Source organism: Alligator mississippiensis, chromosome 8, assembly GCF_030867095.1.
Source record: "Alligator mississippiensis isolate rAllMis1 chromosome 8, rAllMis1, whole genome shotgun sequence".
Taxonomy (NCBI): domain Eukaryota; kingdom Metazoa; phylum Chordata; order Crocodylia; family Alligatoridae; genus Alligator; species Alligator mississippiensis.
In genome coordinates this window covers 71,324,627-71,345,113 of record NC_081831.1, presented here as the reverse complement: position 1 = coordinate 71,345,113, position 20,487 = coordinate 71,324,627, and the positions used below count along the sequence as shown (strand labels likewise).

At 40.5% G+C, this 20,487-nt stretch overlaps 1 protein-coding gene across 4 annotated transcripts in view; it reads right to left on the bottom strand.

The window, feature by feature from the left end:
* The window catches only part of THOC2 (THO complex subunit 2), an 85,894-nt gene that overhangs the window by 12,652 nt on the left and 52,755 nt on the right, over nt 1-20,487 (bottom strand). For all 4 annotated transcript variants that reach the window (XM_059732834.1, XM_014607185.3, XM_059732835.1 and 1 more), the window contains 15 exons: nt 19,950-20,030; nt 19,624-19,720; nt 17,298-17,415; nt 16,315-16,494; nt 11,912-12,076; nt 11,000-11,275; nt 9,873-10,014; nt 7,998-8,155; nt 6,458-6,586; nt 5,656-5,787; nt 5,388-5,572; nt 4,540-4,724; nt 3,553-3,655; nt 2,412-2,848; nt 99-157 (listed from right to left, as the gene is read on the bottom strand). In XM_059732834.1, coding sequence (XP_059588817.1) covers nt 99-157; nt 2,412-2,848; nt 3,553-3,655; nt 4,540-4,724; nt 5,388-5,572; nt 5,656-5,787; nt 6,458-6,586; nt 7,998-8,155; nt 9,873-10,014; nt 11,000-11,275; nt 11,912-12,076; nt 16,315-16,494; nt 17,298-17,415; nt 19,624-19,720; nt 19,950-20,030 — 2,447 coding nt within the window. The remainder of the gene's footprint in view (nt 1-98; nt 158-2,411; nt 2,849-3,552; nt 3,656-4,539; nt 4,725-5,387; nt 5,573-5,655; nt 5,788-6,457; nt 6,587-7,997; nt 8,156-9,872; nt 10,015-10,999; nt 11,276-11,911; nt 12,077-16,314; nt 16,495-17,297; nt 17,416-19,623; nt 19,721-19,949; nt 20,031-20,487) is intronic.

The following is a 20,487-nucleotide window of genomic DNA, read 5'->3' as shown; positions in this document are numbered from 1 at the left end:
CCAGGGTAAACTTGGCACAAAACTTGAAGGAAGTCGGACACTGGCATTCCAAACTCGTGAGCCTAACATAGGCGCTGCCTTCCTCAGGCTATACTAACCTTTACTGTTGAGGAATGTGATGGAGAAGAATGGGTATCAACTTTGCGGCGTTTTTGTTCTAGAGGAGCAAAAGAAAACAGAAAAAACAGTGAGCAATAAAAGCTTAACAAAAGCAGGGAATTTCAAAACTCAAAAGGAATTTAAATTTTGAACTAAAGATTTGCTATAGAAGACGCTTAGTTTCTTTAATCATTTAGAGAAATCAGCAAGTCTGGGTTCCTCTTATTCCACAATTTCCCTAACTTTGCTGTAGAACCTGTTCTGGAGTTTAAATGTTCATTTAAAATAACGTGTTAATAACCTGCAAGATTGTGAGGTGGGGAAAAGGGTACGGTGGAAACAGATGCAACCCCGTTTTTCTGAGCTCACTAAAAGCCAACAGCAATAAGGAGATGATTTTTTTCAGTCACCTCAGCAGTTTTTCATGCCAAACCTCAAAAGTGACTTAAATGACAAAGTTGTTAACCATCTTCCTGATTACCAGAATGACTCTGTGCCCTGCAAAGGCCCAAAAGCCCACCTTTTAACCTACTAGATATCAAACGCTTCTCTTCTTCCCCACCCAAAACCCCTTTAGTGCCAAGGACAGAAATTACACATAAACCAGTATATGTGATTGGAAACTGTAACTTTAAACCTGTAACAGAACAGAAGTTCAATGCACATAAACCAGTTTCAAAACAGCTGAAACCAGTTTAAGATACAGCTGGATTAATGTAGTATCAGACTTAACTGATTTAGGATAAACTGGTCTATCGCATTTCTGTTCTAGATCCCTTCCTGACTCAAGTTAACTCTTAGGCCCCTCAACAGCCCAGGATGCTTTCTTTCCATCTCCCCCAGTGTGGGCAGGCTAGAATTGGTCCAAGCTGTATGCTCCAGTGGAGCATGGCTGGTTCCGTCCCCAGGCTGTCACAGAGCTAAGGCAGCAAAGCCTCTGGTCCCTAGCCTGTGTCCTGTCAGTACTGTCAGCCTGGTGGAAGGCAGGGAGAGACCCCCCCGCCACCAGCCCTGGCCCCCCACTCCTCTGCAAGGGTTGCCCCATCCTGAAGCAGGGCCACCGCAAGTCACTGAAGTGTAAGGGGGAAGGGGGAGAAGCACTTCCCCATCCTTGGACCAGCACCCTGGGCCAGGGTCTGCCCGTGTTGGAGAGGGGCCCATGCCTGCTCCCCCTGCCCCCAGCATATATCTGGCCAGCTGTGAGAGTATCAGATTGGCTGCTGAGCACCGTCCCTTGCCAGTCTCTGACCTGCAGGAGAGAGGGAAGGAGCCCCTATCCTAGTGCAGAGCTGGGGTCTGCCCCCCTCTCCTGCTGGCCCAGATCAGGCACACTGTCCCTCCCCCAAGCTTCCCAGGTAAAACGAGCTTTAGCTCAAGCACTGTTGTTCAGCACAGGGACACCGATACACGAGACACAGGAGCATGGCAGTTTAATCGAATCTGCTCTGACACACTGGAATTCCAGCACGAAGCAGCCTCACTGCTCCTGTCTAGGCACCCTGGATGTCAGGTCAGCTTCCTTATCGGTTCCATCTACACATCTTAGATAAACTTGCAAAGACTGAATTGATTCTGCCTCAAGCTTTTTGACTGTCTGTACTTAGCCCAGATGGATCCATACATGCCCAAAACAGAAGTTTTGCAAAATTTAGATCATTCTTACTATTCAAACTATGTAAACCTATAGCTTAAACGATGAAAGTGCGGATTTAGAATCTTCATAAGGATTATAAAACATGCACATAAAACCGTATTTAAAATTCTTAAACAATGGGCTCTGTCAGAGGTGTAATTACCAATTTTTGCACCCTTGGCAGAGATGCTACAATGGAGGGAGAGCTGGGGGACATTGAACATGGGACAGTCCTCCTTGACCCTGGCTGCTGAGGCTTCTGCAGCATAAAACTTCCAACACCCAGGCTGCTGCTTCCACAGTGCAGGCTCTCAAGGGGATGCCAGTCTGTTGCCTACTCTAAATCAGTGCCCAGGACTAATGCCCCACTTGCCTACAATGAATTACATTACTGGGTCCTGTAATATTCAGTGCCCATTGAAATTGGTGGGAGTTTTGAATACCTCACAGCAAGGGAAAGACTATCCTCACAGTTTGCACAATAATGGCAGTCAAGATCCGTCACAAACTTTGCCCCACAAAATTAAAGGGTTGTAAAAGATTACATTCCAACTAGCCTTTACGTATTCTCCTAAGCCCACTTAGTAAGTATTTTTAACTAGTCAGCAAGCTTCCAACGGTCTGTATATTTTCCAAAAGGCAGCTTAAGAAACAAGAAAAAAACAAAACAAGATTTTACCCCTTTCAGATTCTGATGTTTCTGATCGGGGAACAGGTGACTTCAAGGACCCAACTACTGGCATCTTTTCTCCTCCTTTAATATTTTCCTTGGATTTCATATCCTTCGCTACATCTCTTTCTCTGGACGGCTCCTTTTCTCTCTCCTTTTCAGCAGCTGACTTTGACTCAATGCTGATAACAACTGTCTTGGATTTTTCATCTTTCGGGGTTTTCTCTTCTTTCTTGATTTTTTCTTTCTCTTTGTCAGACTTTGGTGTTTTTTCCTTGGTCTCTCTTGCTTTATCATCTTTGATTGCCCGTTCTTCCTTTGGTTTATCTTTCCCATCCTTTCCAAGTGCCTTGGCCTCTGGAGTGGCAGCTGGAGTCTTTTCTTTTTTTTCTTTATCTTTTTCCTTCCCACCTTTTTCTTTGTCTTCTTTTTCTTTAATAACTTTGCTGTGTAAAAAAGAAACCCAAAACACAGTAAATACTCATATCAGGTTTCATCACAAATTTCAAATCAGTTTTCCTTTTAACTACAAGACGAAAAATTCTTCAAAATGACAAAATGAACAACACATTTCTCAGTCCCTCAGTGCCTTTTTCCTTTTCTTCACAGCAACAACAGGGAAGCAGGGAACAAAATACTTCTAAGGGACTGGCAGGGTTCTAGAGCATTACAAATACAGCATGCATTACAAAACCCTCATTTTGGACCTGAGGTTATTTTACCCTAGTAGGCAGGCAAAGAGCAATACCAATTTCATGTGCCCAACCTGACCAGGAACTAGGTACATACATAGAGAGGTCTAGAGCCCTCTGCTCTTCATGGCCAGAGCTCCCAGTGCTTAAATGAATCTTTAAACTTAATCCATTTAACACAGGTATTTCTTTAGTTCAACATCATTCATTAAGTAATCTGGAACTAAAATGAATTTCATTGCATATTTTGGAAGAAAACAGTCTAAGTTATTCAAATCCATTTCAACTTCTCCATCTTATGGATCAAGAGAACATAACTTGTACTTTTACACCAAGCAAAATGGACAACTTTATTTTCACTTCTTGCTAAATACTCTTTACAAGGGTAAGCTGCATTCAAATATAATTGTAAAATACTGAACTAAGACACTGGGGAAACTGAAGAGTAGATTTCTCACCTATTAGAAGCACTGTTTCCGTTGCTTGTCGTCACCTTAGGTGTTGTATTGACTGCTTTACTAATAATTTTCATAGCACCCTGAGATTTCTCCTTTAATTTATCTGTTTAAAAAAAAACAAAAAAAAACACACACTAAAACTTAATCCACTAAACTTGTACTTTGGCTCAATGCTATTAGCACCCCCCCCCCCCCCCAATAGATTTTGTATTTCAAAATACACATAAAACTGGGTTTAACTGATTGACAGCTACGTAGATCATGGTACATTTTCTAGTAATGAAGGATTAATGCTACAAGCAACAAACCATGAGTATGTTTTAAAGCATGGATGGCTCCCATTTAACATTCTCATTGTGATGTTAAACTAGGCAATCCCTATAGTCACTTTTTCAAAGGTTAGATTTATAGTATTAAAATAATTCACGTATGGCACGGGTGCATCCAGCCTGTGGAGCCATTTCATCTGGCCCATGGGGATCTCCACAGGTCCAAAAATGTGGTGGCAGGGGAGCAGTGGCCATAACTATAGTCACTCTCCCCCCTGCCAAATTCCCACGCCTCATGTGCACCCCTTTCCTCTGCTGGACTGGTCAATGCCTTCCACCCCCACTTCTGGGTCAGGGCCAGGCCATGCCCCCACTTCTCCTGCTGTGGAGCCAGACTGGGGCTGGGCCATGTCCCCTCCCTGCCCTCTCACAGCGGGGCCTGACTGCAGCCTGGGCAGGCTCTCTTTCCCCCCATCACAAGGCCAGGCTGAGGCCTGACCATGCCCTTCCCTGCCATTGGTCCACATCAAGTTCTTGTGTCCCATGGGGCTGCGCTGAAACTGGCCTCTCCCCAATCCCCAGCCCCGCTGCACCTGTCCCAGGGACTGGATAGGGACCACCAGACAGATCTAGCTCACAGACAGACCAGGCACTGCCCATCCAGTCCACCGGACAAAAACATTAGGCACTACTGGCTTATAGCAAACAAATATCTTACCAGTCTCCTCAGCAGTGCTTTCTTCCAGTTTAGCTGTATTAACTGCGAGTGATGCAGGCAGCCCAGCACCACCTGGCCCATTTTGCACTGTTGCAGCTACAGCATTCCTGGCAGGAGGGTCTTTGTGATGGAATTCATTTTCAGGTACCATATAAGGCTTTCTACTTTTCAACTGCCCCGAATAGCTGAAAGTCGCACAGAGTGTTAAATATGCACAGACATAAAGCGATACATAAACATTGGTTGGGGTTTAAAAAGGTCAATTAAAACCTAAGTGTTTAGCACTTTTTCCAAAATGGTCTGCAATTCCTTCCTTCTATTACTTCAATCAGGCTTTTAAAAGAACCTGATCCTCCAGATCCTGCCTTCAAAAACACACTGAAAAATCACGGCTATTTATTTATTTTTAATTCTAACAATTCTACAGCTACTATGATGAAAAAAATATCTTTCAAGCACTTAAGATGTACATGGAAAAAGGTGTGCTCATCAAGTGAAAAACAAAATTAAAAGTATACTATACTGCTCTAGAACAGCATGTGCCTAGGTGGAGTACCTTTGTCATCTTATAACCATACATTCCTCCCAGCCAACTGCTACTCTACCAGTTCTGTTTAAAGTTAAGTGCTTCATGATGGGGGATCTTGACTTTCTTTGTGCCCTATGAAGTTCTTGGCACACTTAACCATCACGTGCTACAAAGTGAAAGCTTCAGTTCACATCAGCCCCAAGGTACAGGCCTGTAAGATCTTCCAAGATAAGGCAGAACTCAAATATGCCAAGACAGAGTTCCAAGTCTTTCCTTTCATGATGTATATTAATCACTGTTTAAAGTAAGATGTTGTTACCCCATAGCCAATGCATATAGATCAGGTCTCTTCTCTTTCTCTTCCTGACATATCTTATGTACTCTTCTTTCCAAGGCTTGGCCCAGATTCAGCACTTTTGGATACCACGGAAGGATTTTGGTCAACACAATCAAGATATTTCTGATATGTGTATATTCTCCTGTTTCAAGGCAGTGTACAGAAGCCTGGAATACAATTTGTTGAAGACTATCAAGATAGTTTTCATCAATATTTAAGTGTGTCATATCATTTCAACTTCCTTATTTACCTTTGTTAGTTTATAGTGCCATTTGTGGACGACATGTCGAAAATTCTCATAATCTAACTGGTCAGCTTTGTTTCCACCATCAAACCCAGTTGCCCGTAAGATGGTAAGAAAACCTGGGTAGTTGCCACATTCCTGCACATTTAGAAGAGAGAAAAAAAGGTTGATTTTGAACAAAACCAAACTTGTTCAGGGAGCATTTTTAAAAATAATACTTCAAGAGTTAAAATGCAACTGAACCACACTGCTTTCAAAAACTGACTATACAGACATTGACCTTGTTCATACATTGCAAGATTTATATGATTTTTCTAAAATAATTCATTCCAAATTAATACCTGGCTATTGAGGTCTGGCATGAGAACAAATCATTTTAACTGGTGCTATAAAGAAGGTTTCTTCATTCTCACATGTTACCTACATGACTGCCTATGGTCAATCTGAGATATACTTTTTTACTTTACCCCCTATTCTATATGAATTTTTATCAATGGCATTAGACTTCAATAAATTAGGCCTTGCCCAATTCATCTTAGAAATAAATGGACAAAAGGGTAAGAGCCAGTAAAAATTTTGTGTAACATTTTGAATGTTGAAAGCATTATACAGAAATCCTTTACAATTACAAAAATGCCACATCTGAGCATTATTAATAATGCATGCAGTTTAAAATCAGAATACGAGATTAGACACTCAATTATACTTAATGTCTTACAGCATTAAAGCTCAACTAAAACCCACTTATTTGGCTTGGCTTAATCTGTAGGGCTATTCATGAAGCAGATTATTTGACAACTTTACGTACCTTTTCATATATGACTCTATCACTGTGCCATCTAGTTACAGTCTCTAGCATGCAGCATAGAAACCTGCCATATCTACTGGCTTCATTTTCAGTGCAACTTGCTACTGTATAGATTATATCAGAGAAAACCTGGGAAAAACAGAAAATAAAGATGTCTTAAAAATCAAATGCAACTGCTTCAGTCTTCTTGCTTCATGGCCATAATAGCTGGTTTACCAAAATATAGAGGAACAATTTATTTTGAACTGTAAATTCCTCTACATTGTTTTTATCAGCATCTTTGTTAATTCCTAAATAATCAGCACTAGAGAAGGTATTAGACACACACATCACTGTTATCACTATCAAAGGACACTGATAAAAGCTCTTATGATACAGCTGTTACATGTGTATGATTCTATAGCTAGAAATGTGTAGCAAAACTACTCCAAATATTAACAGTAATTAGCTAGCTTTTATCCCAAAAGTATCATGCAAATCTAACAGATTTTAACAACTACTGCATGCTCCAAAACAGAAGCTTCCCCTCATCTTTGGTTCATTTGTCCATACCCAGAGACATCTATAAACTGTAGCTGAAATGTAGTTCTACTCAGAACATTCATTATAAGAGGTAGTTTGAAGGATCACATCTAAATCAAGTATTTTCAACTTAAAAGTGAGGGGTTTTTTCCCAAATGGCACAGCTTTCAAACTCGACCCAGTTCTGAAAGTTAAATAGGATACTTGTCTATTTTCAGAGGGTAAATTATGCCCTCAATGATGCTGTGTGACCCCACTGCCTTCAACAGGTAGAATACACCAGAAACAATAAGTTAGCAAAAAATCCTGGTGATTTGCAAGAAAAACTAGAATCTTGTGAAGGCTCTCCAACTCTGTTGGGGGATGATAAGCAGTAAAAATGTACTTCCGTCAGAAACAGGACTGTGAACACCAGCCAATTCAAATGGGCACCCAGAAGACCAAACAGTCTTCCAAGAAGAAACCAAACAAAAAATCAGTGCTATAAGGTTTTAAACTCGTTTCTAAAAGTGCAAGTGTAACTTTGCAACAGGATCTGAATTGTTCTGTTCTTGCTTTCTATAACTATCATCCATCTTTTGCAATGCAATGGGGGGCAGATCAACTGGAGGATGATATCTTGGCTCAGAACTAAGGGAATACCTGGCTCAGACCTGGCAGCCAGAAAGAAAGAGGAGAGGGAAGGGTCTTTAGGAAAGCCTTTTAAAACAAATACTTAAAATGATGTTCCTTTGATTTTCAACTTATGTTGCCTACCTGGTCTCTCTCAACATCAAGATCTAGGAAAGGACAGCATTTTCATATGCTCATTGCCTAGCACCCCAGTCCTGATAAGGACCTTCAAAATGCTATGGTAATAATGATAAATACAGATTCTGGAACATGGACACACCTAGTTGTTTTGTTGAAGCATACAGACATTTCTTTTTAGTGGGAAGAATATGCAAAAGTTTCTGAAAGAAAAAACTACTTATTTTATAAAACTTGTAAATACCATTTAAGAACTCCGGCTACTTACTCTATCATAACAGAGAAGTGTGGAAAAATTGGGAGTTTTCTGTTGATGTACTAGTTCTACAAAGTGAGCACAGTAAACAGCATCAATTGCAGAAAAAATGCACCGAGGAAATATACACAGCTGTAGAAATTTTGTGATAGTTTCATTTTTGGTAGACTCTGTAAAACAAAGGGAAAGAAAATATAAAAATGTGTTATGACAAAATCAAGTTTTACATAAGGCAGCTAGCCCTCAAAATTCTTCCACAAAAAGATTCCACATCACTCATCTATGTGCTTCAGAAATACATTGTGAATTAGAACATTTAACATCTCAGACATCTACTCATTCTAACTCAGGAAAACTCAAATCCAACAGTTTTTTTTAGTAGCTCAGTGAGGTTTATCTAACAGATGTAATCTATTCATTAACTGTGCACATTTTTCTCGGTTATACACAACGGATGATATATGGCTCAGAACTACCTCGCTAATTTATTCTACTGACTGAAAGACCTGTACAGAATATCAAATTTTGTAAGTTAGCAAAGCAAATGAACATAAGGGATTAAAACACCATAACAATTTGTTGCAAATGTCGACTGACGATCTGTTGCTAGTGTCCCTCCTTTGGGGAGGAGGGGGCAAGGATGAAGAAGGCTAACAGCATACTGAGTTGCATTAGTAGGAGTGCTGCCAACAGATCAAGAGAGGTGGTTATTTCCCTCTACTCAGCACTGGTGAGGCCACATTTGGAGCAGTGTGTGCAGTTTTGGGTTCCCCACTACAGAAAGGATGTGGACAAGTTGGGGAGAGTCCAGTGGAAGACAACAAAAATGGTGAGGAAGCTGGGAGACATGACTTCTGAGGAGAGGCAGGGGGTGGACTAGATCACCACCTAAGATCCTTTCCAACCCTAATTTTCTATGATTCTATACTCTGGAAGTTCACAAGATCTACTGATTTTTAAGTTCAACCTAAAAATGACTTCATCTTGCTTCGTAAGAACTATCTGAACCTCAGATCAAAGGAGGTAAATATCGGCCTTATTACAGGGAAGTAATGACCATCTGTAAAACTCCAATCCAAACAAGAGGTTAGAACCAAGACTTGGTCGCTCGGGAAATTATGCCCATGTAGATCCACATGGAACAGTCTTTCCATGGCAGTCATAAAATCCTAGGCTGGAGCAGAGGAATCAGATTTATTATACTGATGTAACCAAGAACAAACTACTACAGTAACAAGTCTATATTGTTGCAAAGAGAAAGCTTAACCATGGATTCCATGGCCCAGCGAGAAAAACATGTATATGAACATATAGCTTCCTCAACTGCCTAAGACTCAATAAAAGCAGAAATGCTCATTATGATGCAGCTCTTGGGACAAAATTGAATGATACCCTAACAAAGAATTTAACTGGAAAAATCTGATCGTAATTTTTGGGTAACTACATTGTTCTGCACCAGTTTAGGACAACATATGCATTATGGTCAAATCACTTAAAAAAAACGCCCACAGAAATCTTGTAAATAAAGATACTTCCTAAACCACAATTAATTTCAACTTTATGCAAATGGGTTCTTACCCTTAATACTTCAGTTCAGGATAGTTAGGTATTCAGGCATTTTGTACTGGCAAGAATTTTGTTTTTAATTTGCCTTTTTGTCCAGCAAATTAACCAGCTATGAAGTGACCACTATCACAACTAAATAATCACCTAGTGTTTGAAATAAAACCTGATCCCTTGAAATTAAAAAAGTGATTTATCTTGATAACATGGTTTATTTTGTAAAATCTGTTTTTTTGTTATTAAACTATTACAGTGTTAATGTTGCCAGAACTAATTCAGAAAAAGCAGGGCCTATGGAAACCAGCCAAAGTTTCACACACTTACTTGCCAAAAGCCAACTATCCTTTTCCAGTTTCAGCCTCTGTAGCACCCTCTGCACATGCTCCAACTGTTTCTTTTCCTCCTCGAGAAGCTTGTCCTGAAGAGCTGTACAACGTTCTTTCTCTTTCTTCTTTTTATTTGGAGGCTACAAGTGTTAATGCATTTCACTTTAATATTTTGTTACCCCTTACTATATTAAAAAAATGGTAGTTAGCACAATAAGAATCATGTATTCCTCTAGCAGCCTCTTTACTTGGGTGCATATCCCACTTTAATTAACAGATCATTATCTAATTTTAATCATTAAACATGATATTCAGGGCCTCTATATTGAACTGAGAACACAAATGACAATCTTATTTTCTAATCACAGACCTGCCTTATAGCCCTTATTCAGTAATGTCCATGGGCTTGTATATGCAAGGATGCTCAGTAGTTAATCTAAATTAACTTAAAAATAATAATTAGAAGTGAATTAATAATTTAGAATTACAGTGGACTTAATTCAGTTTCACTCAATTCATGAAAGTTATTAAAACTGGATAAGCAAGCGGGCGAGTTCATTTATCTTGGTAATATGAGGTATTTAAGTGTAAGTGGGTTTCTGCTATTCTTTTTAGACAACACTATAAATCCATCTAAACCATGAGGAAAAGACTGTCCTGCCTGGAACAATATGCATAGTCAGCTTATTGCTGCCACTCAGGGAGAGAACTAAAAAGAATTTGAAAAACGTTATGTAACTGACTGTCAGTTATGTTAGTACCACAAGCAGAGACCAAATCTGTTCCACTCCCATGCTGAAGTACATTTAAGCAAAGTGAACAGCCTTTTATGTGCTTCGTATTTCCTGTAATGCATTAAACCAGTTACCAGATGCACTATCAAAAACAGCACCTGCAGTAAACCAAATCCTGTATGCTGCTGTTTTGAAAATCCTAATAAGAAATAGTAACAATACAAAAACTAAATGTTATGCTGCTTCGAACTGAGATTACAACCATCCATTACAAGGTTTCCTGAAAACCCATTTTTATACTTAGAAATGTTTATAGGTTTGAACTGAAATGTTAGAGCAAATTTAAAATATTAAAACTATTTTTTTTTAGAGTTAGTAAGAAAAAACATACCATTTCCTGATTGTCATCTATAGCTTTCATCTGTACTTTAAGTTTATTGACTTCTCTCTCATAGCTGTTATGCGGAACAGCAAGGTCATACATTGTCAGTGACCAGAACGTAGCATAGAACTGTGGACTGATGTCATCCCAAACCTTGGGAAGGTGCAAGGAGATCACAGCATCATGAACAGGAGCCATGACTATCTCACACGATGTGATGTATTTGTGAACTTTGTGCTGCTGTTTATTCCCCTTTTCGGCTTTTTTAAGTTCATCATATTTTGACTGAGGATTAAAAAGTTATTAGTAATTTGTAGCATTTGCCTATATCTAAATAATCAATATCTCTAAACAATTAAATTTCTTACATGAAGGCACTGAACACTCGAAGGAAAAAAATCCAACTTTTCTACATGGTAGAGTTCAATACCGATGCACACAATTTTATTTATATACATAAAATAGAAAAAAAAAATGTCTGCGGATCTCTGAACAAACCTCTGGAGAACAAAATGATGCCACTGCAACAATTCAAGTCCCTGTTATAAACTAAAGGCACTAGAGCTTCTTAATGAAACAGATATAAGGACTTGAGTTTCTGAAAGCCCACACAAAAAGTTTTACTCGAAAAGCTCAAACTGCTGCATCATTTTAGCTAAAGGCAAGCAGCTTCCACTACCGGTGGCAACATGGGGAATTAAAGCTGGGGGGGAGAGCAGCCCCGGGAGGGAAGCAGCTGGCTCCGCCACTCCCGTGCCGGTCCATGGCACAAAAAAGTTGGGAACCACTGTCCTAAAAGACACAGCAAATTTCCAGTGAGAAGCTAAAAAAAGGCATGCAGTTGTATCCAGCAGTTAGGTTATAACTTAACACTGCAGCTGCAGAAAGCAGAAAATAGACCCCCACAATCCTTTTACTTACCGAAATATGATGTGCATACATAGGCCTTGACAGGAAAAATGCAGCATCATGGGGTGTGTGAAATTCATTACAGAGAACATCAATAGAAGGCACTCGCTTAATGTAATCTTCTGTGCTTAGATTGGATGCTAAAAACCCACCAAACTGTACCAGAGTATCATGGCACTGAATTGAAAAACAAAGAATTACAGACTAGTCAGTGTTTGACAACAACTTTTAAAAAGATAAATCACATGCGCTTGGGGAACAAACCACTGGTCACATAAGCTTCTTGCAAAAAAGAAATAGCAAATACTCTACCCTATTAGAAGTATGTAAACTTAGGGCTTACTCAATGGTTTTGTACCCCTTACCTAAAGATTCTTAGAGTTAGAATAATATAGCAAAATAACCTGTCATCTGTTGCTACATTAAGTCTTTAACAAGTCTCTCCTTTTCGTCAGCACCCTGAACTAAAAAACTAGAAGGAAAGAACGCTAAGAAAACAAATAAAAGCACAACAGTATCTACGTGATTTCCATTAAGAACCATCACAATCCATTCTAGACTCTGATACGTATTTTAAATCCTACAATGCTCCTTGGTGGAGAAGCATAATTGAATGGAGATGTCAACGGACTTTTTGTGCACAGTGTATTGTGACTGAGCCAATGGACTATAACAATAAAGAAGGGTGGCTGTGCCTTAAGGAAACGATCCTTCAGGCACAAAACAAGACAATCCCCGAGCAAGGCAACAGAGGGAAAGGGGCCAAGAGGCTTCCCTGGCTGACCAGAGAAATCCAGAGCAGCCAAATTGACAAAAGGGGAGCACAAAGAAAGTGGAAACAGGGAGAGATCACCAAAGATGAATATACGTCCTCTGCTCGTGCTTGTAGGGAGGCAGTTAGATGGGCCAAAGCTACCATGGAACTGAGGATGGCAACCGAAGTAAAAGACAACAAGAAATTGTTTTTTAGATATATTGGGAGTAAAAGGAAGGCCCAGGGAGGAATAGGACCCCTGCTAAATGGGCAGAAACAATTGGTGACAGACAGGGGGGACAAGGCTGAACTCCTCAACGAGTTCTTTGCCTCAGTGTTCCTAAGCGAGGGGCACGACAAGTCTCTCACTGGAGTTGTAGAGAGGCAGCAGCAAGGCGCCAGACTTCCATGCGTAGACCCTGAGATGGTCGGCAGGCCCGGATGAGCTCCATCCGAGGGTGCTGAAGGCACTGGCCGACATCATTGCAGAGCCACTGGCGGGAATATTTGAACGCTCGTGGCGCACAGGGCAAGTCCCGGAGGACTGGAAAAGGGCCAACGTGGTCCCCATTTTCAAAAAGGGGAGGAAGGAGGACCTGAGCAACTATAGGCCAGTCAGTCTCACCTCCATCCTTGGCAAAGTCTTTGAAAAAATTATCAAGGCTCACATTTGTGAGAGCCCGGCAGGACAAATTATGCTGAGGGGAAACCAGCACGGGTTTGTGGCAGGCAGATCGTGCCTGACCAATCTAGTCTCTTTCTATGACCAGGTTACGAAACGCCTGGACACAGGAGGAGGGGTGGATGTCGTATACTTAGACTTCAGGAAGGCCTTCGATACGGTATCCCACCCCATACTGGTGAACAAGTTAAGAGGCTGTGACTTGGATGACTGCACAGTCCGGTGGGTGGAGAATTGGCTGGAGGGTCGCACCCAGAGATTCGTGGTGGATGGGTCGGTTTCGACCTGGAAGGGTGTGGGCAGTGGGGTCCCGCAGGGTTCGGTCCTTGGACCGATACTCTTTAATGTCTTCATCAGCGACTTGGACGAGGGAGTCAAATGTACTCTGTCCAAGTTTGCAGATGACACAAAGCTATGGGGGGATGTAGACACGCCGGAGGGCAGGGAACAGCTGCAAGCAGATCTGGACAGGTTGGACAAGTGGGCAGAAAACAACAGGATGCAGTTCAACAAGGAGAAATGCAAAGTGCTGCACCTAGGGAGGAAAAATGTCCAGCACACCTACAGCCTAGGGAATGACCTGCTGGGTGGCACAGAGGTGGAAAGGGATCTTGGAGTCCTAGTGGACTCCAAGATGAACATGAGTCGGCAGTGTGACGAAGCCATCAGAAAAGCCAATGGCACTTTATCGTGCATCAGCAGATGCATGACAAATAGGTCCAGGGAGGTGATACTTCCCCTCTATAGGGTGTTGGTCAGACCGCAGTTGGAGTACTGCGTGCAATTCTGGGCGCCGCAATTCAAGAGGGATGCGGATAACCTGGAGAGAGTCCAGAGAAGGGCCACTCGTATGGTTAAGGGCCTGCAGACCAAGCCCTACGAGGAGAGACTAGAGAAACTGGATCTTTTCAGCCTCCGCAAGAGAAGGTTGAGAGGCGACCTTGTGGCCGCCTATAAGTTCATCACGGGGGCACAGAAGGGTATTGGTGAGTATTTATTCACCAAGGCGCCCCCGGGGGTTACAAGAAATAATGGCCACAAGCTAGCAGAGAGCAGATTTAGACTGGACATTAGGAAGAACTTCTTCACAGTTAGAGTGGCCAGGGTCTGGAACGGGCTCCCAAGGGAGGTGGTGCTCTCCCCTACCCTGGGGGTCTTCAAGAGGAGGTTAGATGAGCATCTAGCTGGGGTCATCTAGACCCAGCACTCTTTCCTGCTTATGCAGGGCGTCGGACTAGATGATCTATTGAGGTCCCTTCCGACCCTAACATCTATGAATACTTATCAATGTATAAATTGTCCACTGAAGATATTTTGAAGGAGGTCATAAAAAAATTCTAACCGTACACATCTGATAGTTTCCAGTAGATAATAAATTGTTATTTAATGCCTCTTAACACTGAGACCCAAAGTGGGAAACGTGGAATCTCAGATGAGTGTATGATGACTTAAGACCTTCCTGTTTCTGACTCCAAAAAGATAAAAACAGATTTTTTTTTTAAATTAAGTTTCCGAAGAATCGGATTATATGGTCAACGGAATGGGTGCAGAGAACAGCCTGAAACCTTTCAACGTAAAATTGTTTGCTCGTGTTCAGATTTCCTCATAAGGAGGAAAAAAAACTTGTTTTAATCTTTCACCTACAAATAAGTCACTTGTCTTCTAGATTGAATTGGAAGCAATTATAAAAGCTGCTGGCTTATAATCAATTTAGAAGGCACGAATACATGGTCTCTGTTTAGTTCCTAAAAGTACTAAGTAGGTGAGGCAACTTGTCCACTTCTCCTCTGAAATGCAGGTGAGACTAGGAGGTCTCACAGGCCTTCACTGTCAAGTGTGTATTTCTTGGACTTCTGTACATCATTTGTTTGTTCATACCCCCTGCTAGACTAGATTACATTATTTCCTTTTGACACCAAAATAGTTATATACTGTATAAGCAAAACATTTGAAAAAAAAAAAATCAAAATTAGACTAGGCGCCTCAGCCTTTCAAACTCTGTACGAAGTACACTGAACAATCTCAATCCACAAATTTACAAGGTCACTTTTTTAGTAAACAACCTAAAAAAAATTACATTTCTGCCTCTCTAATTATAAAAAAAAGATAGCCATTTTTATTAAAAGGTGTGCAAAGCGGGCAGTATTCAATTCAGATTCGGCCTGATTCAGGGGACGGTGGTTCGATTTGCTGATTCAGATTACTGTCCAAATTCAATTTGGCCAAATCCGAAGATTTGATTCCGATTCGGAGAATCAGCGATTTGGACATAGACACAGCTTTTTATGTTTTTTCTACATACCTCAAGGTAGCAGGCGTGGCTCGTGAATACTGAGATGGTGGGGCAGATGGAGCATCCCACAGGAGTGCGGAGGGGTGCCCCGCGCACTTGGCAGTGCCCCCACCCAAGCACCCTTCCAGCTTGGTGATCGGCCACGGGGGACCCCAGGTGCCCCCCAGACTCAGGAGGCACCAGTCGCCGAGCTGAGGGGTTCCCCCGCGCGCTCGGTGGCAGACCCGGATGTGGACCAGAAGTATTTCTAGTCCACTTCCGGGTCCACCGCTAAGCACACAGGGGAACACCCCTCCCCCCCGTGCTCCTATGGGACACTCCATCTGCTAGCTCAACATTCACGAGCTGCACATGGTACCTCGAGGTATGTAGAAAAAACACATAAAGCTGTGTCTATGGCTGAATTGGTGAATCTCTCAATCTATTCAGAGGCTTCCGATTCGATTCGGAGAGATTAACGGATCTCCTGATTCAATTCGGAATCAGAGATTCAGCTGCCAAATTGGGCCGAATCTCCTCTGAATCAAATCGACTAAAACTTTGTACAGCCCTAATTTTTATTGTTATTTTTAAAGCAAACAGATTAATTTACCAATAAAAACCGCTGTGTGATATTTTTATCAAACTAACAGCCCAGAATTAAACCCTTACTTTAAAAAAGCAAACTTGTAATAGTTTGTGCTTACCTGATCATACAGCTTTCCTACCAACTTCAGATGTTTCTCTCCTCCTTCCTGAAAGATCACACCATTTCGCTGTTGAGCCATCAGCAGACACAGTGGAAGGGCAAGATCATGGTCCAATAATGCATCTTTCAATCTCTGAGAAGATTTTTTTGTGTTTCTGATCTGGCCAAAATATCCACCCTGCAAAGAAGCCAAGAAAACAAGAGGTTTAAAAACTGCTATTATAGAAAATAACACATATAGGCTAAGATTATGATTTTGGACCTTGTATGTAACATTTGCGCAAATCACTTTTCATTCAATAGAACATTCCTGAAGATCTATCACTGCAAAGTAGTGTTTTGGGAGGTTTGTTGGGTTGGGTTTTTTTTTGCCTTCCCTCCATAATATAAGGGATGGTCCAGTTCTTGACATACTTTACCTAACAAATTCTCTGCCAATGCACTCACCCAAATATTGGTAGAACACTAGTTCTTCCTACTCTTGTCTTGTGGCACTGTAGGATTCTTATATATTTTTTTAAAATCATGTGCTTTTTGGTCATGCCATGCAAGGTTGCCAGAACAGATGTTCTTCTGGACAAATCCTTATTACATTCTGTCTAGTCCATCTGCAGGGATCTGAGGCCCAGCAAGTCTCTTCTAGTTCAACATTCCTAAGCACATATATTAGCAAGCGACTTTTAATCTTTCTGCCTAAGTGCACTCCCAACTGCCCTTCATATTGTCCGAGGAGATAAATCAGAATACATATACTTTACACAGGACTACAGCAAGTCAAAGATCTTGCTTATTTAGTAAGGCATTTTAGATCTGTATCAGCTACCTCCTAGGATCATCTCTGTGTAATGCAAAAATTTGAATTTTTAGTTCACATTTCAGGTATCAGAGCTGCTTCCAAATGAGATTGTTAAGTGTCTTTAAATAGATGCATTACTGTTTAGGTGCTACTAGGATTTGCAATAAATTAACCTTCTTTCTCACCTCAGCTTTTAGCTGTTCGCCACCAGTCATGGCCTCTAGCTGCTCCATTGTCATCTCTTCTGTAATTTCTATTCCAGCCATTTTTTGTACCACCTCTTTTAAAATAAGCAAATCAAAGCTGCACAGAACAAAAATTAGAACTACATAAATATGAGACCTACTATGAAGAACATAAATTGTTATTTAAAATAATCAATACAAATGGAATGCAATTTGCATGTTAAAACTGCTGTAATAAGTAGGCAATACCTAATTTATTTTCAAAAGGTAATTAAGATCCAGAAACACTTAAACGCTGACACAAACGGATTTGCTAATGTTAACATGTGCAATATAATTACATTTAAAAGAAAGTAACTTCCATAGGATAAAGAACAGGACCTCAAAGATCTTTGCAAAAAGTAATATATTAGGACCCAGTTCTGCAAATAGTAATGGGTACAATGCTCATGATCTACAATGCCAAGAATAAAACGAGCATTTTCTGATGAAAATTGTTTTTTAAATTCTGTGCAGACTAAGGCACTTGCTGTCAGCATTTTTGTACTTGCTCTGAGTGTAGAGCTTGTTTTGCTGTAGTAACCATGTGTTTAAATTAAGGTGCAAAAAGTAAGAAATGCCAACACAGCCACCACCTTCAGATTAATTTTGATATGCTCAATTCCAAAAGAAGGAGAGCAAATTAAATGGCCAAATAAGGACAAACCACATCTTACAGTACAAAATCACGCGTTAATATGTTTATAAAACTCTTCTATTGCCATTTCATACCCAAAATTCTGACATTACAAAACATTTTATATCCAGTGTGATACATTCGATATAGTATCATAAGGCACATTTAACATCAAGAATTCTGTGATCAGATGATCTAGTTTTCAAGAAAAACAGTTGGCAGACTAACTGCATGCTTCTTCCAAAGACTTCACTCCAATCTCGTTTTAACCTTTTACATCAACAATTTACCCTAGTTACCAAAATTAGATTTCCCCCCTGATTTGAATAACCAAGAAAATGGACTACTTGCTATGCGTTTATTGCTTTTTAAGAGAAATCAGAGTAGTACTATAATTGTCCCAAACAGACTTCTTAAAAGAGATCTTGCAAAAACCTAAGAAATATTGCTTAAAGCAAATGCTGATCTGAACTCCCCAAAACAAACCTCAGAGTATTTAATGATGTTTTTTGTTGTCATTTTTCAATCATGATGTATATACCCAGATTTCAGCTTTGGGAATCAACTGCATCCTTACTCCACACACTCTAATTTACCCAGCCATTAATGGAACAATTGAGTCCAACTATCAGGCTAAAATCTATTTAATTTTATTTTATATTGCATCTTAAGTTAAATTTTGAAATAAACAATTAATACTTATATATTTGTGCAATATTATGGAACGAGAGAAACTATTACCTACCTTATTTCTGGTGGTCAATGAACTGTGCCATCACCAGATTACATAATAAGGTGTTAACTGGTGCGCAGTGAAAGAAAAGTGTGATGGGAAGGGAAAAGACTGAAAATTTTCAAAATCTCAAAACCCTAGAAAAGTGTGCTGAAATGCCTCTTCCTATCAGCGGTTCTTTTTAAGCAAAAGGGTAAGATCTTAACTACATTAAAGCATGAGTTGCTAATTAGGAATGTGAAAAGTTAAACAGTTAAAACCACTATATTTATACTGGTAATGCATTACAGTTAGCATTTATCATGGAATACAATCCAGCAGGGAAGGGAAGTGGTGTAGCGGCCCAGCAAAGCAGCCAGGCAGGCATACCGCCTGCCTGCTGCAGCATACGGCTCTGCCTTCCTCTCCCTGCAGTGCACTGCTGACTTGGGAGGGAGGGAAAGAGGGAAAATCCCTTGCCAGCTGCTGCTACCCACAGCTTCACATGGACTATGTTATCTGGCAGGACTCACTGCCTCCTGCACACCAAATATCTGCTGCAACCAGCTCTGGGCAGCCACGCTGCGCCAGCCTAGGCAGGTGGCAGTAGACCAGGCACTCACTCGCGAGTTTGCCAAGCAAAGCCAGGTCAGAGCCAGCCCGCTTCCCTCCAGTCTTCTGCAGTGCAGCTGGGAGCAGCAGCACAGCACAGCACAGCCGGGAGCCAGGCTGGAGCAGCGTTAGGCAGGCTCTCCCAAACCTGAGCAGACAGTAGCGCAGAGAGGAGATGGTACTTGAAGCTCTCTATCTGTCTGACTAGTATAATAACTACATCTTTATTAATAAAAATGTGCCTGTGTTTGTATTGGCAAAAGGCAGTTGCTAAATCAGTACATTTTAGAATACAGAAATATACAGCTTAACTACGTCAGACTTACCTTTTCCCAGCTTTTAATTGGTTTGCCACATACTGAAGAAGGCCAGCAAGTTCAATTGGATACTTTCGAAAAACTGCACCACAAAAACTAGCTAGACCTGAAGATGGAGGACAAAATAAAAAAACCCAAAAAGCCACGATTGAAAGCTGTATTAATCAACTTATTGTGAACTTTCTACTTACACTTTCATAAACAAGACAAGAATACATTTCTATTGCTTTTGCCATGTTGCTTTCTCCTTTAAAAAATACATAGGCAGTACAAAATAACAGAAGTGATATACATTTTAAACACCAATTTATGAAAAAAACCCCAGAAATACTAACTTTGCAGCCAGCTAGAGATTGTAGTGTCATCATGCTTCATTCTTTCCTTCTCAGGATTTGCCAGTGCTTCAATGATGCAATCTTTTACAAAGTTAAAGAAAATACTTTTCCTTAAGTAAATTGCTGTAAGCATTAAGAACAACTTATCATACTTTATATTTTAAAGCACTTTACAAACATTATTCGAATCTGAAAACATGCCTGTAAGGCATCTCCATTTTGCAGAAAGAGATCTACCAGTATCAAGATCGTTAGGTGACTTATCAAAGTAAGAGCTATATAGAACGGTACATTTAGCTGCAAAAATTGTAATGTGGGAGTCTTATACTTGAGTAGTTAGAAAGCAAATCATATATATATACTTGAGTAGTTAGAAAGCAAATCATATATATATATAAATTTTGGGATTAGGATTGCTGACAACATCCATTAAGATAAAAGACACACTACTATCTAGATACCAGCAGTTACCATCTCATCATTTAGCAGGCACAAGAATCCTACACAGGCAGATGATTAAAGAGTAAACCACTGCCAA